The sequence below is a fragment of the Cyprinus carpio genome, chromosome B13 (genome assembly GCF_018340385.1).
Source record: "Cyprinus carpio isolate SPL01 chromosome B13, ASM1834038v1, whole genome shotgun sequence".
Taxonomy (NCBI): domain Eukaryota; kingdom Metazoa; phylum Chordata; class Actinopteri; order Cypriniformes; family Cyprinidae; genus Cyprinus; species Cyprinus carpio.
Genome location: NC_056609.1, coordinates 13,263,325 through 13,278,850, shown reverse-complemented (window position 1 = coordinate 13,278,850; position 15,526 = coordinate 13,263,325). Strand labels below are relative to the sequence as shown.

Sequence of the window (15,526 nt, the reverse complement as noted above, 5' to 3'; positions counted from 1 at the left end):
ATGTGTGTGTGCGTGTGTGTGTGCAATGTCTGTATAAATGTCACATATAAGCAATATACAGTAATGTGTGTGTGTGTGTGTGTGTGTGTGTGTGTATGTATACACACCTATATGTGACCTTGGACCACAAAACCAGTCATAAGGGTCAATTTGTCAAAACTGAGATTTATACATTGTCTGGAAGCTGAATAAATAAGCTTTCCATTGATGCATGGTTTGTTAGGATAGGAAAATATTTGGCTGAAATAAAACTATTTGAATATCTGCAATCTAAGGGTGCAAAAAAATCTAAATATTGAGAAAACTGCCTTTAAAGTTGTCCAAATGAAGTTCTTAGCAATGCATATTACTAATCAGAAATTAAGTTTTAATATATTAAGGGAATTTAATATTTTAATATTAAAAAGTTTTAATATTTAATATATTGTAGGGAATTTACAAAACATCTTCATGGAACATGATCTTTATTTAATATCCTAATGATTTTTGGCATAAAATAAAAATCTATAATACTGAGCCAATACAATGTTTTTTTAGGCTACTGCTACAAATATACCTGTGCTACTTATGACTGTTTTTGTGGTCCAGTATATATGTGTGTGTGTGTGTGTGTGTGCAATGTCTGTATAAATGTCACATATAAACAATATACAGTAATGTGTGTGTGTGTGTGTATATGTATGTGTATATATATTTATATATATATACACACACATACATATACACACACACACACACACACACACACACACACATACAGGTGCTGGTCATTTAATTAGAATATCATCAAAAAGTTGATTTATTTCATTAATTTCATTCAAAAAGTGAAACTTGTATATTATATTCATTCATTACACACAGACTGATATATTTCACGTTTATTCCTTTAAATTTTTATGATTATTACTGACAACTAAGGAAAATCTCAAATTCAGTATCTCAGAAAATTAGAATATAAATTAAGACCAATACTAAGAAATGATTTTTAGAAATCTTGGCCAACTAAAAAGTATGAACATGAAAAGTATGAGCATGTACAGCACTCAATACTTAGTTGGGGCTCCTTTTGCCTGAATTACTGCAGGAATGTGGCGTGGCATGGAGTCGATCAGTCTGTGGCACTGCTCAGGTGTTATGAGAGCCCAGGTTGCTCTGATAGTGGCCTTCAGCTTTTCTGCATTTTGGGTCTGGCATATCGCATCTTCCTCTTCACAATACTCCATAGATTTTCTATGGGGTTAAGGTCAGGCGAGTTTGCTGGCCAATTAAGAACAGGGATACCATGGTCCTTAAACCAGGTACTGGTAGCTCTGGCACTGTGTGCAGGTGCCAAGTCCTGTTGGAAAATGAAATCTGCATCTCCATAAAGTTGGTCAGCAGCAGGAAGCATGAAGTGCTCTAAAACTTCCTGGTATACGGCTGTGTTGACCTTGGATCTCAAAACACAGTGGACCAACACCAGCAGATGACATGGCACCCCAAACCATCACTGACTGTGGAAACTTTACACTGGACCTCAAGCAACGTGGATTGTGTGCCTCTCCTCTCTTCCTCCAGACTCTGGCACCCTGATATCCAAAGGAAATGCAAAATGTACTTTCATCAGAGAACATAACTTTGGACTACTCAGCAGCAGTCCAGTCCTTTTTGAAGGGAGACGCTTCTGACGCTGTCTGTTGTTCAAGAGTGGCTTGACACAAGGAAAGCTGAAAACCATGTCTTGCATATGTCTTTGTGTAGTGGTTCTTGAAGCACTGACTCCAGCTGCAGTCCACTCTTTGTGAATCTCCTCCACATTTTTGAATGGGTTTTGTTTCACAATCCTCTCCAGGGTGCGGTTATCCCTGTTGCTTGTACACTTTTTTCTACCACATCATTTCCTTCCCTTCACCTCTCTATTAATGTGCTTGGACACAGAGCTCTGTGAACAGCCAGCCTCTTTTGCAATGACCTTTTGTGTCTTGCCCTCCTTGTGCAAGGTGTCAAGGGGTGTCTTTTGGACAACTGTCAAGTCAGCAGTCTTCCCCATGATTGTGTAGCCTACAGAACTAGACTGAGAGACCATTTAAAGGCTTTGCAGGTGTTTTGAGTTAATTAACTGATTAAAGTGTGGAACCAGGTGTCTTCATTATAGAACTTTTTCACAATATTCTAATTTTCTGAGATACTGAATTTGGGATTTTCCTTAGTTGTCAGTTATAAACATCAAAAATAAAAGAAATAAACATTTGAAATATATCAGTCTGTGTGTAAGGAATAAATATAATATACAAGTTTCACTTTTTGAATGGAATTAGTGAAATAAATCAACTTTTTGATGATATTCTAATGACCATCACCTGTATATATATAAACCTATATATAAAATATTGGTGTCAGTCATTACTTGAAGATATTAAATAAAATAGTCTGTTTAATGTCTCCTCTGAGCATTAATGAATTAAATTATACTATATTAACTACACATAAACTATATTAATGAATTACACTTGTATAGAAGCAGAATGAAAGCAGTGTGATTGTGCACATTTGCTTATTTCCTGTGCAGTGATGATCAAGTGATGATGCACCTGCCAGCCTGTTCCCTCCCCCCACAACAGTCAACAAATAAATAATGAAATATTGCAGAATGATAGTATTCACTGTAATTTAGGTAATGCTGTAGTAGTGAATAGTAAAAACAATTCATTCAAGGGGAGTGCATCGCCAGCAGCACATTAATCCTCCCATCGAGCATCCACCTCCTATTTATACTACAGCCGCTACAACCCTCAACTGAGAACGATTAGTAAATACATCAGAAAAAACACATAGAGGATGTGAGGCCATTGAACGGTTCTTTCATGTTTATTTATTTCAAACCATGCATTTGAACTTACCGTGATGTTTTTGATGCGTGTTGTGTGTATTCCCGGACAATGTGGATGTGACAGCTACTTCCTGAGGAGCGCGACGTCACACACTGGACACGACGGGAGGGGTGTTTACCTGGAAGAGGGGGTCTACAAAATAGTGTCTGAAACGCATTCAACCTATAAAAACCTCAGAGAAAGGTCGCTTGACTAAATTGATGACATATCTAAAAAGCTAGTGTAAAATCCTGATTAAGCAGCCTGCCAGTAAACAGGGCTGTAATTACAGCCAGGGCTTCAATTTATTTTATCTTAAAATAATTGTCTTAATTAAACGAATAATTCACCCAAAAATAAAACGTATTCACTTGTATTAAATAATACTGATTAAAAATTGATAGAAGCATTACAATAATCCACACGACTCGACTGCATCAATTAAAGTCAAATGAAAAATTGCGAGTTTGAAAGCAATATTATTCATAGTTGTGTGATTATGATGTTTTCAGATATTTCCAGCTAATTTTCACTTTTGGGTGAATAAGTAATTTAATATTTGTTGTTAGTGCAGTCTAAATCAATTTGGGACAAAATATTGGTTTGTAGTGTTGATTAACTTAAATTTGCATAACAAATCCAGTGTGGACCAGCAACTTTGTTAGATAATTAATCATACATATATAATCTTATAATAACAAAACGTGATTTGTGACTAATTGTTAAATAAGATTATTTTTTTTTTTTAATAGTGGGATATCAAAAAACACCATATCATCTGAATTTGTTTATTTTAGAATGATGTTTATTTGATATAAAATTAAACATTTTTGGCAAATGTTTTCCCTCCATAGGGATCTTGACAGATCACACACAACGTCTTAAAAAAAATCTTTAGCATGACATGACATTACCATTTCTGTGTACATATTTAAACACCATGAAATTGATCAGCCTGGCAGGAAGTGATGGCCATACAAACTCCTCCTCCTTTTCAAACCCGATGCTGTCATACAGTTTATGAGCATCAGTTTGGACCATAGAGGTGAAAAGCACCACTCTCTTCACATTATGTCTGGCAACAAATTCAAAAGCAGTTTCACAAAGAGCTTTCGCAATGCCACGACCCCGAAACTCCTTTTTCACAGAGATCCTTTTCAGTTCCCAAGCACCTGGCTCCTCCACACAGGGCAAAATGCCCACTGTCCCGACAATAGACCCTTTCAGTTCTGCAACCCAAAAGCAGCTCCTGCTTCCAGGCTGCATGTAGGAGTTCCTGATGTCCAACAGATCCTCTCTGAGCCCAAGCTGAATACCCTGCACAAAAATATACTGCACTGCCATCCGAGTAGCCAGCAGAACCCCTCCAACACACAACATGCAGGTCAGGATCGAGCCGGAGAGGATATAAGTGAGAAGACAGAATCCACACAGCATAGCCTGAATCCACGTTTGCTTCAATGCCAGAAGATACACAGTTCCAACATGCTCTCTGAACCCAGTGGAGTATATCATCCTCACAGCAGAGTAATCTGCATTCTGATACTCACGGATCTGACACCACAACATCAAGGCTTTAGGACTGAGATTCAAGTAGGATTGTGAGAAAAGCACAATATATATATTACAATAAAGAAAGTGCCTTCTTAGTCTGAGAACACTTTAGAAAGCTAATAGCTCCATGCATCTAAATGCATAACAAGATGCATTATGTCAAATATATTGTTTTTTAAAGCTTACCGTTACACAGGCTTCTTCTGCATTAAACAGTTATTCACAGCCCAAACCTATCAGACAGAGACACAAGTCACCAAACTTGCTTTAATACTGTTATAGGTGCAAAATCTGTGCAAAATGTTGTCCAGAAATGCAATTATTCGTTATTATATAAGACAATTAAATATCTGAGCTATGTCCTTAGATGCTTTTTCAGTTCAGAGGACCGAGTGTGAAACTTACCACAGGAAATCACATGATCCTCAGACCACTGATGTTGCTTACTGAGCTAATCAAACCTGAACACAAAGCAAGTCAGGATGATAAATCAAACTCAGAGAAGCTGTTCTATGCATTAATAATATTTATAATCAAAACATGAAAGCAGTTCATTCAAAAAAGTTTTTATTGATTTAGGTTATTACAACAATTACATTTGGTTTTATTAGAACAAACAACTTTATCCAGATGCTTTGAGTTATTTAAACATTCAATCACAGGACAATCACATCTTACATTCTTTCATAAATTAAGAACACAGAATAGAAAAAAGTCAACTATATGGTAAAATTAGAGATGATGATTCTGTTAATAAGCTTAAACTATTAATATTGATTACTAATCTTCACATTCTCGCTGCCATTGTAATCAACATCAATGCCCCGGAGGTGGAAATGTAACACATATCATTCGTGCTGCAAGCAGTTCCTGTTGAGCACCATCTAACAATCTCATGCCTCTCATCAACCAAATACAAATACTTGACTTACAGGAAACTACTGTTTTTTTCAGAGTCATAGAAATGGACAGGCTATGAATAAATAAACAGAAATGATTTGAACCAATATAATCTCAAAGACTACAGACGCCCAGCACACGTCCCTTAAATGCTTCTGGTTCAGTGGTGAGATGAATATTCTGACAGGACAAGATCTGGACAGGTTTTTAAATGGATAATTTACCCAAAAATGTATATTCTGTTATCATTTGCTCACCATCATGTATTTCCAAATCCATACAACATTAGTTAATCTCCAAAACCAAATAAAGACATTTTTAATGAAACCAGCGAGAGTTCTGTCTCTCGATTGAAAGTGCAGGTAACCGAAACTTCCAAAAAGGTTATGAAGGCATCATAAAACTAATCCACATAAATCAAGAGTTGTCATCATTAGAAGATTTTTTTTTCTTTCGCAAGTTGTATAAACACACATGCATCAAGCACATTGCATATGGTAAACATGAAAGCTTGTGCATGCGTCCCACGCTAACATAAACATCACTGGTACTCGCATATCACCCATTTGAGAACGTCCATGTTCACCATATGTGACGTGCTCTATGTATGTGCGTCGATCATTGTTTAGATGAAAATAAAAACCTAAATTAAACTTTATGACCTTTTTGAATTTTTTTGGTTTTGGTTACCTGGACTGTGAATGGAGGGACAGAGACTCATTAAAAATATCTTCATTTGTGTTGAAGATAAACAAAAGTGATACAGGTTTGGAATGACATTTAACTGGTGAGTAACTGATGACTGAATTTTCATTTATGGGTGAACCATCCCAAATCAGATTTTTTTTTATGAACAATTTCTTATAAAAGAAAAGTTCCCTTTTATCCAAGGTTGGTGATTTAAAGAAGAAACAGACAAATGTTGATAGTGTTTGGTAATGTTGGTGTGCTTCATTAGTGATCTGAACCAGTTGGAGATCTCAATCTCAGCTGCGATGTAGTTCGAGGATGAGCTGGTACTCCATCAAGGTGAAATTAGTCAGCTTGGCAATCGCCTCCGGAGCACTAAATTCACTGACCTTCATGTAGCCCATGTGCTCATAGAGCTTCTGCGCATCTGTCTGGACCACCGACGTGTAAAGCAGTACTCCTCGAAAACCACGCTCACGAGCAAAGTCAGCCACCGTACGGCAGAGTGCTTTGGCGATGCCTTGTCCACGGTGAGTCTTTTTAACCGACATCCGCTTCAGTTCCAGGAAGTTCTGGTCTTTCTCGGCAGGTAAACACGCTACTGTACCCACAACACGACCCTGGCTCTCGGCCACCCAGAAGCAGGCCTTAGCTGGATCCAGGTAGGTCTGCTGAATGTGGTTGAGATCTTGCTCAAGGCTGGTCTGGATGTACTTGGTGAACATATAACTCACACTCTGCCTGCCTGCGGCCAAAAGCAGCGTGACTGCTAATACAGGTAACAGGATGGACATTGAGCTGGTCAGCAAAGCACAAAACACACATCCCAGAAACATCTGCACTATGGGCTGTTTGAGAACGTGCATGCACGCCGATGGGATGTGCTCGCTCATCCCGAGAGTAAAAACCTCCTTTACTTCTTCATGATCTTCCTCCCGGTAGCGACGAATCTGCACCTCAGCCATGACCTTCAAATCAAGCATGACATTAGAAATAATTACACTGTAAGCTCAAGACTGTGTTTATTAAATACTATTTTAACACATATCTCGTCATTATCATGTTTTGTAAGTGAACAACATTTCAGATCTAGATATCTATTTAAGTGACACACATGCATTTACATGCATAACAGATTTTGCATTTACTTTACATAACAAAACATTAGTTATCAAGGACTATCTCACTTTGCCAGCCGTAGTGTTTAGACACAGAAATATATAGTGGCACAGAAACTCACAGCAAATTTCTCGATTACCCGCACGCCTCGATCCTGATAAGACGAGATTTCCAGGTTACTGACCTTTACTCGATGACTGCGGGCAGCCAGTCAGGAAATATTTAAGCCATTTGTGTGTTTACGGAAGTCTTTAGTGCGTTATTTCCAATGCACTTCCAAGTAGCATTAACTTTAACAATATATTGAATAATATATATATAATTATGCGAATTGAAATAGGCTTTGTCCCTGAATTTTCGTTCATTTAAAAAAAAAAACAAATAATATAGACTTATCTCACCTGTACTGTAAATGATCCTACGTAAAGTAATGCTTTACTTTGTTTGTCCGATGTCTCTTCTTCTCTTTCAAATTAACAGTTTGAGAGGAAGCACTATCGCCATCCACTGGAGAGGAAGAAAAGGACGCATTTAGCGGACAGGGCAAAGTGTTACTTACATTTTCTTTCTTTCTTTCTTTCTTTCTTTCTTTCTTATTAAGTATTAAGATATTGGCTTGAATGTATATGTAAAATATGTATGAAAAGTGGATTTACAGGGAACTGTGCTGTTGCCCAGATTATGCAATTTTAAACACTCATTTATAAAGAGAGCAGGGGTTTGAGTTAAAGTCCAATATCATTAATATGTGTTTAAGAGTGGCTGGCAAAAGACAGATTTAAATTATTTAGACAGTCACAAGGCGGGTTTCATTTAGTTAAAATTAAGATTTAGAGAAGCACAATAACACATGCTATTAGATTTTTTTAAAGTGGCAGTGTAATGCAAAGGAGCACTAGCGCCATCGACTGGACAGAAACAAACACAGAATGTGATAGTAGTCTGCATCTCAAGAAGAAACTAACAATGAATGTGGCATTATTATCGCCCTACATGAACCGATACAGAGAGAGAAAGACAGTTGTATCTCTAGAGTACATTTACAAACGCCAAAGAATAAAAAAATAAGTCTCCAGATTAGATTAAAAAAAGATCATAAAATATTTAATGAAAGGTTTCTGGGGCGGTAACCAAAACATGTTGTATTTGGGACGTTAACCAAAAGCCCTATCACCACAGAAATTATTGATTTCGTGATCTGTATGGCTTAAATTTACTTCCAGCACACATTAGTAATGATTCAAAGTTCACCTATTCACACCGTTTCCTAAAGTGGACTCAGACTATTCCTGCAATGATTTCAGTTCATACAGCAGCACAAATACATTGTCATAAATTGCATCACTACGTGGACCATGTTCCACTACTGTTAGAGAAATACAAACACCCACATCTCCAAACTTCCTGATTGTCCTGGTGCCCTTATCAGTAACAATACTTTTCATGTTTGTTACAGTTGTGCCCCTCTACTAAATTTTTGTTTTTTCCCCCTTATGTTATAAATTCATAAAGAGTCATAAATTGTTATATGACTCTTATCAGGAAGTCATTGTGTAGAGAAAAACAAAAGTGAAGTATCTAGGTATATAATGAGAGGCTATGTGTGTTTGGTGAACTGTACATTGCTATGAATAGTAGGAATACTGAGTGAATTTCAACGTTTTATATTGATTCATAATGCACAGTATATGTCATGATTCCTTGTCACAGACTGTCATGATATGTTCCCACATCATTCATGTAATGACATTATTATGTTAGCCCCATTCTTTGTGTTATACTGGCATTTAATTACTTACTTATTGTATTACTTATTTAAAAAACACTGCTATTGACAGAGAAATGGCAAATGTCACATTCCTAAAGCAAAATGCATTAAATTTAAATATAGAAAATAAAACTTTAAGTGATATATAGAATACCATGTATGAAAAAACAAACATTACAGAGAGCATATTGGCTTTAACTTGTCATAGTACTACAGCAAACAATTATTTAAATATTATCTGAAAAATGTATACTTTGTGTAAAAGCTAAAATCTCAACATTTTCTGTCTAATGTTAGAATTTAGGAGAAACGTATTTAGTTCAATTCATATTTATTAGCATAACTCTTTTCATAATAAGTATAATAAAAAAAGCAGTTTAACATAAAATAATGGCATATATATAGCTAGTGAGCTAAAGGTGACTGTGAAAAAAGACATCAAACAAACAAAAACAAATTAGAGAGATGTATGTTTAAATAAATACTTTTTTCACAAACAATGTACAGTTTTGTTTTTTAATTCTTTTTTTTAGAATATATTTGGTAAAATACATTTTGTATCCCAGACCTTGTTCTAACTCAATGGAAAGGAATGAATGAGGTTTAAATTCACACATTACCCCCCCGAATGAAACCAGCTGTAGAAAAGACACACAAAAGCACACAGCAATTATCTTCACTTTCACTTCCTTTGGTTAGAGACTGTGTGAACATGATACGGTCTCACTCAAAAGGTGCTTCAGCACTGACATTTGGATGACAAAGCAGCTCAGAGACTCAGTGCTAGGCTGTCACTGCCACTGAGGAATTCCTCCTCGCACAGCGCCGTATTGTTGCCTGTTCACATCAGAGACTCTAAATCTCACATCAATACAACAACAAAATCTCATTAAACAATATAATAAAAATCATGTACTCCAGGACCATATGATTGTGTTATGTTTTCTCCAACAGCAAATACAGTACAAGTCTAACATACAAACTGAAAAACAACAGTGTCAGTCTCAAGTTTTTGGTTTCTGGCACTGAAAACAATTGTTCTTTGTTTCTCACTTCCATTCGCTTCTTTCTTTCTACCCCAGATTGATATCACCAGCAAACAGGGTAATAAGCAAAATTATAGTGAATCCGGTGAGCAGCCCAGCATTTTGGATCAGGAAGAACGCAACCTTCGCTCGATAACCTTTGGTATGTGTAGCCATGATACTGTTCATCTCTGGGAACTGTAAAAACAGCAAACATTGCAATTAGAAATTTAAGGAAAGCTTTTACACAGCCCTCTGGAATACTTGATTCTGACTGGTCAGTCGTGGCATTTTTGGGGATTTTTTACTGTTGTCCATGACAATGGTACATTTTTTACTTTTTCTTCTATCACAGCTCGGACTTTTCTTATTCTTATTTCTTACAAAAGCAACTGGTGGCATCTTGCATCTCAGTTAGTAGTGCTTATAGTGAAAATGATCTTGGATGATTTTAAAATACTGTCAAATTGTTGCTATGTTTGCTTTATCGCTAGGCAAGTTTGTGACAAATTGGGTTCTCCCTCAAAATCTGATCTTCAACTAGTTGTACCATGTACACACAAACTATAGTAATTTAAAATATGTATATAATTGCTTTATAATGCATTAAAAACAATGGGACATAATGAAATTATCTTTGACTTCACATTTACTATTACATTTAACTGTTAATTATAAGAAGAAGAACTATAATAAACACTTATTATTTAACACATAATTTAACACGTTATTTTAAAGATCGTGTGTAAACATGTGGTGTATTAGCTAAGCTATCAGGATAATAAGGTATTGATAAGCTAACTGAAACAGATTTTAATGGCTTTTAAAATGTATTTCATAACATGTTGCAATTTTGTAGGAATTGTGGTCAGGCATGAAAGAGAGTACCCATTAAAAAAGTTCTTTAAACTCGATTTCTAGAGAAGACCTGATTTATCATGACACCAGCTGTTTGGTTTATTGTTGCTAACAATTTTTTTCTTGGTGGAATCTTTAAGGTATAATAAAAGCTATAAACTGAAATCAATATTTCATGGCCATGTTTTATGCCAAGTTGTAAGTGGGTGGGATAATGTACATTCATTACTGCAGTTCATTTTAAGATTTACCACAATAAGAAGACGTCTTACCATGTCTGCAAGGGAGATATAGAGGAACATCCCACCAGCAATGGCAAAGATAGCATTTGGAGCAAAACTCCTGCCCAGCAGGATCCCCAATGCTAGACCGAGATAACAGCACATCGCTGACATCAAATTAAAACATGCAGCCTGACCAACACTCATGCCTGAGTTCAACAGAATCACAAAATCACCTACAGAGAGACATAAAGAAAATGACTTTGTGTAAAAAATGACATGATCTCTTGATGATACAGTATGTCTCTATGTCTGTGTTTTACCCAGCTCATGAGGGAACTCTTCACAGAAGATGGCAATAGAAGTGCTGAAGCCGGTGAGTAGAGAGAGTGTGAAGGACGCTCCGATGGCCAGACCGTCGATGAAGTTATGCACAGCGTCACTGACAGTGATCATCCACGCCACAGTCTTTATATTAGACATTCCCTCCCCTTTCAGCCAGCGACAAGTTAATAACACGCATGCATTCTGCACAAATTTAACAGAAAACAGACACTGATAAATCATTCTGATCTGCCCTATTGTAATAAAGGTAAAAAAATATAAAATACAAATTTGTGTACAAATGTTAAATAAATTGCTATTGTGAGATAAAGTCAAAAGATATCGCTAAAGCTGCATTTGTGACATATAAAGTCACTATCATAAGAAATATATAGTCACAATTGTGGCTTTTAAAGTTATATTCTGATATATATGCTACTCAGACTTGTGTAGTCTAGTATGATTACAAAAAAGAAATTAGTGGTAGAACACAATTGCTCTAACTATATGGACGGCCTTTAGTTTAAATATTTTTAGATGGTGAATGAACATTTCTGAGAGAACTGAAAAGTAAACAAACAGCAGTTGCACACATAACCACGTGCAAGATCAATAATGCGCTTCTGTAAATCTTTAATCTAATATTTATTGTGCTTTCACTGCATCAGGAAATCATGCATATTTCCTGGAGGATCAGGTAAACATCTCAGGGAAATAGCAGTGTAGCATTAATGATTGATAATCCTGCATGTTTATTTTTATTTGATTATGTATAGAAATACATATGAATTCTGTGTGTTACCTGTTCAACAGCTGGACTCTCACTTGGGTTGCTGGACTTTTCATTGATAGAGTTTATCTCACGATTGCTGTTGTTTGTGATGATGTCACCGCTGATGTTGTTTATGACAGCGTCATTGCTAAAGGTGGTGATGGTGACATCAGCTGACTGCAGGGGAGGGAAATGACTGTGTCCCAGCTGCAGTGGAGGTGAACCATCGAGTTAGGCCTGAAAACAGCTCGATCTGTTCTAGTGAATGATGTCCAAACACATGCGAGCTCTTACCTCTGTATCTGATTTCAGTACCATCTTTAAAACTCGTTCAGTGAAGAACAAAATGTAAAATCCACCAAAAATCCCAACTACGTTTAGCACATAGTTATCTTCTTTAGGATCTAAGCCAAGGGCCTGTTCAGTTGGCAAAAAAAGATAAGAATTATTTTGAGAAAGTGACTGTTTTTGGCCAATATGATAACGTTTTCCCCCCAGAGCTACATAGTTTTTCATCTAAACCTTTGTAAGCTATTTTATCTCTCAAATATTATCTCTTTGTAACTCACTCTTACCTCTGGGATAAGTTGCAGTACAGCATTTGAAAACAGTGTCCCAATGGCCAATCCAATGAAAAACGTCAAGACTTTTGGAAAATATGTTTTTTTAGTCAAAGGCACCAGAAATAACCCCAGCAGAGCAGCCAAGTTTATCACGGTCACGGCCAGGAAACCATAACCCCAAACTACAGGAAGGAGGAAATAGATTTACACATATCCAGGCATATCAAAATTATTTCCATCAATTCAGTTAAAGAAGTGAGAAAAACTGTAGTTTCAGTCTATCACAATTCAGTGCAGTTCTACGTCTCTGCATCCCAACGCAGAAAGCTAATGCAGGAAGTGTATTAGGTTTCGGTACTGGGATGCAGTTTAGTAAAATACTATCTCTTGTACAGTCTGTTGGTGAGGACATCATTACCATATGAAATGGGATCAGACAAAGGCTGTTTTTTCTGAATGTGAAATGAGAAACTGATGCTGCACAGTTCAAGTCCCTCCACAAAATGAGTGAATCAACAATGTGATGATGGGTCATGGAAAATCCACTTATCAGTTCAAGTGTTTACTCTCTAAAAGAATCTTTGTGTAATGTGTGGAGTGATAATAATATTCACTTTTAACCATTGTGATTCATAAGAAAAAAGGGCAAAACCATGATAACACAAAAGTATGTTTTTCTTGGTTGAGTAAATACACTGTACACCCAAAATAAATACTAGGAAAACAATCTGTAACTCACTGATAAAATGATAATATAAGTTGATATGGTTTCCAGAGGTTTTACTGTAACCTCTGCCTATTTCCTCATTACTCAAAGTAGATTTTCCTGGCTCCATACAGCACATTTGATTGTCGCTCCACCAAGGTGAAGGCATTTGTGGTAATCATACTCACCTTTGTGATCAGGTAACAATAAAGAATCGTTGTGGTTTGAGGGGGAGGTGTAAGGGCAGGCAGGGAGCAGGACCTGATTGAGAATAGCTGGACACATCATCTCCAGATCTTTGAGACTGATGGCAGAAGCATTGCTCAATCCAAAGGCAGACAGCAGCTCTGACAATGAAGAACACTACCCAAAAAAAAAAAAAAAAAAAAAAAAGTAAAAAAATTAAAAATTTGCATCATCAAGAATTAGAATGTGCCACTAATTCTTTAGACATGGGACAAAACATGACTCATTAAACAACAACAGGTAAAATTATTACTGAGTATAATGTTTGATATGCAAAATGTGTTTTGGTGCAATTCTATACATAAAAATCAGTTCATTTATTTAATGAGGTTTTCAAACTCTACAGGGACCCCCGTTTTCATAAAAAAAAAAAAAAAAAAAAAACATTTAAACTATTTTTAAGAAATTATTTTTTAATAACAATCTACAGAGCAACATAATGCACAAATACATGATAATACACGTTTTGTTTTGGATATGTATTAAGTAAAACAAAATACATCGATACATCAAATTATGCTGATCGCCAATAGTTAGGTAGCCCACAGATCAAAATATCAAATTATTTGCAAATTATAAAAAAAAAAAAAAAAAAAAAAAAACAGAAAGGAAGAAAGGGCTGATTAAAATAAAATAAATTCTATAATCCTTATGACTCAAGATGTAACTGATAACGTTCCCACCATTTTGTCAAATTAAGTTATGCTGCGATAAATATAATATAACCTGGGCTATATATTTTTTCCAAACAGGTGACGTTAGAGGTGCGTTCCGTTAGTTACGCAGGCCTTCCACAAAGCCAAAATAATTCCATTGAAAAAGTAGACTAATCTATATTCGGCCGAGGCTCTCCAACAAATCTGATCATGGAGCTTCTAACAATTAATATTTATAAATATTTATTTTCACTTGTGTTGCTCGTTTGTTCCAATAGATAAAGCGTTGTTTGCCAAACAAACAGATATAAACTTTCCACCTACATATTCATCTTATAATGGGAAAAACATTATAACAGAAAGAGTGAGCCTAAAGGGTAGATGTGTCTGAGTCGGGGCGCATCTGCATTACTGTACCTCTGTGTTCTTCAGCGGATTGGCGTCAGCGTCGACCGACGGCGCGCGGCGGCTCGTGATGAGGCGCAGAAAGTTTTCCAGGTTTCCTCTGGACAGCGAACCGCTTTCACCGTAGAAGCGCAAAACATTTTGAATAAAACTTTCCTCCATAGTTCTATCCTTTCGATATGAATAACTTTACCACTTTACAACTATCCGAGTCTACAATCGAGAAGGATGGAAACCACTTGCGCACATCCGAACTAACAACAGAAGCCGCAGGTTAATAAATGAGTAACCCAATTCTTTCATTTCCTTTTCAGAAATGCAATCTTTGCAATCTCCCGGAGGTGGGAGGCACAGCTAGCTTATTTGTCGACTTTACTAATCAGTCGCAATCATTGATACACCTCTGACGCGCCCTCCATTCCTCCGCAGAGACCGCGCGAGGAAACTGCTGCTGGACCCAGGGTCAAAGAACTGCTGCCCTGACACTGCGACACCAGCAGTCCCTCCCTGTGTCAATGAAGCCTTTGTTCGCGCTTTTCCAGACATTCTTGCAACGTGTTCAGGTCTGACTTGAGTAACTTTCAAGTGATCTCATGAAAAAAGAACAGAATCTCAATATTTACACATTTCTCAATCAAGCCTGTTTTTATCAAGATTACTGACCAACCATGACTTGTGTTTTTCAAAAATAGTCACATTATTAACTCAAAATAAAAATATAAAAAGATAACATATTTTATATTGTCAAAAAAAAAAAAAAGTATTTCAGTTGATTCAAGTATCAAAGTGACAACAATGGACTATGCACTTTGTTTTTATATATGTAAGTAAAATAAAAGTAGCCTAATAATTAACAGGGTTGTCCTGAGA

The 15,526-nt window shown here is 36.4% G+C and overlaps 3 protein-coding genes across 5 annotated transcripts; all 3 read right to left on the bottom strand.

Moving 5' to 3' along the window:
- Positions 1 to 3,694: 3,694 nt before the first annotated feature.
- LOC109070000 (probable N-acetyltransferase CML5) lies at positions 3,695 to 4,899 on the bottom strand. Its single transcript, XM_042736678.1, has 3 exons — positions 4,809 to 4,899; positions 4,590 to 4,636; positions 3,695 to 4,431 (listed from the first exon to the last, which is right to left on the bottom strand). The coding sequence occupies exon 3, from the start codon at positions 4,416 to 4,418 to the stop codon at positions 3,744 to 3,746; it is 675 nt and encodes a 224-aa protein (XP_042592612.1). The 5' UTR covers positions 4,419 to 4,431; positions 4,590 to 4,636; positions 4,809 to 4,899; the 3' UTR covers positions 3,695 to 3,743.
- Positions 4,900 to 4,953: 54 nt separating this feature from the next.
- Positions 4,954 to 7,636, bottom strand: nat8 (N-acetyltransferase 8). Of its 3 annotated transcripts, none has more exons than XM_042736681.1 (3): positions 7,514 to 7,578; positions 7,234 to 7,266; positions 4,954 to 6,961 (listed from the first exon to the last, which is right to left on the bottom strand). In XM_042736681.1, exon 3 carries the CDS (start codon positions 6,956 to 6,958, stop codon positions 6,290 to 6,292), a length of 669 nt encoding a protein of 222 aa, XP_042592615.1. In that variant the 5' UTR covers positions 6,959 to 6,961; positions 7,234 to 7,266; positions 7,514 to 7,578; the 3' UTR covers positions 4,954 to 6,289. The 3 variants fall into 3 exon arrangements, with proteins under 3 accessions (XP_042592615.1, XP_042592614.1, XP_018942154.1); XM_042736680.1 differs by having other exon boundaries at positions 7,234 to 7,309; positions 7,514 to 7,576; XM_019086609.2 differs by lacking the exon at positions 7,234 to 7,266 and having other exon boundaries at positions 7,514 to 7,636.
- Positions 7,637 to 9,382: 1,746 nt separating this feature from the next.
- On the bottom strand, positions 9,383 to 15,500 carry slc39a8 (solute carrier family 39 member 8). Its single transcript, XM_042736675.1, has 8 exons — positions 14,669 to 15,500; positions 13,538 to 13,712; positions 12,656 to 12,825; positions 12,375 to 12,497; positions 12,111 to 12,287; positions 11,308 to 11,512; positions 11,036 to 11,220; positions 9,383 to 10,103 (listed from the first exon to the last, which is right to left on the bottom strand). Exons 1-8 carry the CDS (start codon positions 14,816 to 14,818, stop codon positions 9,954 to 9,956), a joined length of 1,335 nt encoding a protein of 444 aa, XP_042592609.1. The 5' UTR covers positions 14,819 to 15,500; the 3' UTR covers positions 9,383 to 9,953.
- Positions 15,501 to 15,526: the final 26 nt, after the last annotated feature.

Coding starts and splice junctions, on each gene's coding strand:
- slc39a8 (XM_042736675.1), bottom strand. CDS start 14,818: ATGGAGGAAAGTTTTATTCAAAATGTTTTGCGCTTCTACGGTGAAAGC. Junction 13,713..14,668: donor ATCCGCTGAAGAACACAGAG/GTACAGTAATGC, acceptor TTTTTTGGGTAG/TGTTCTTCATTGTCAGAGCT. Junction 11,513..12,110: donor AGAGTCCAGCTGTTGAACAG/GTAACACACAGA, acceptor AAATTTGTGCAG/AATGCATGCGTGTTATTAAC.
- LOC109070000 (XM_042736678.1), bottom strand. CDS start 4,418: ATGTTGTGGTGTCAGATCCGTGAGTATCAGAATGCAGATTACTCTGCT.
- nat8 (XM_019086609.2), bottom strand. CDS start 6,958: ATGGCTGAGGTGCAGATTCGTCGCTACCGGGAGGAAGATCATGAAGAA.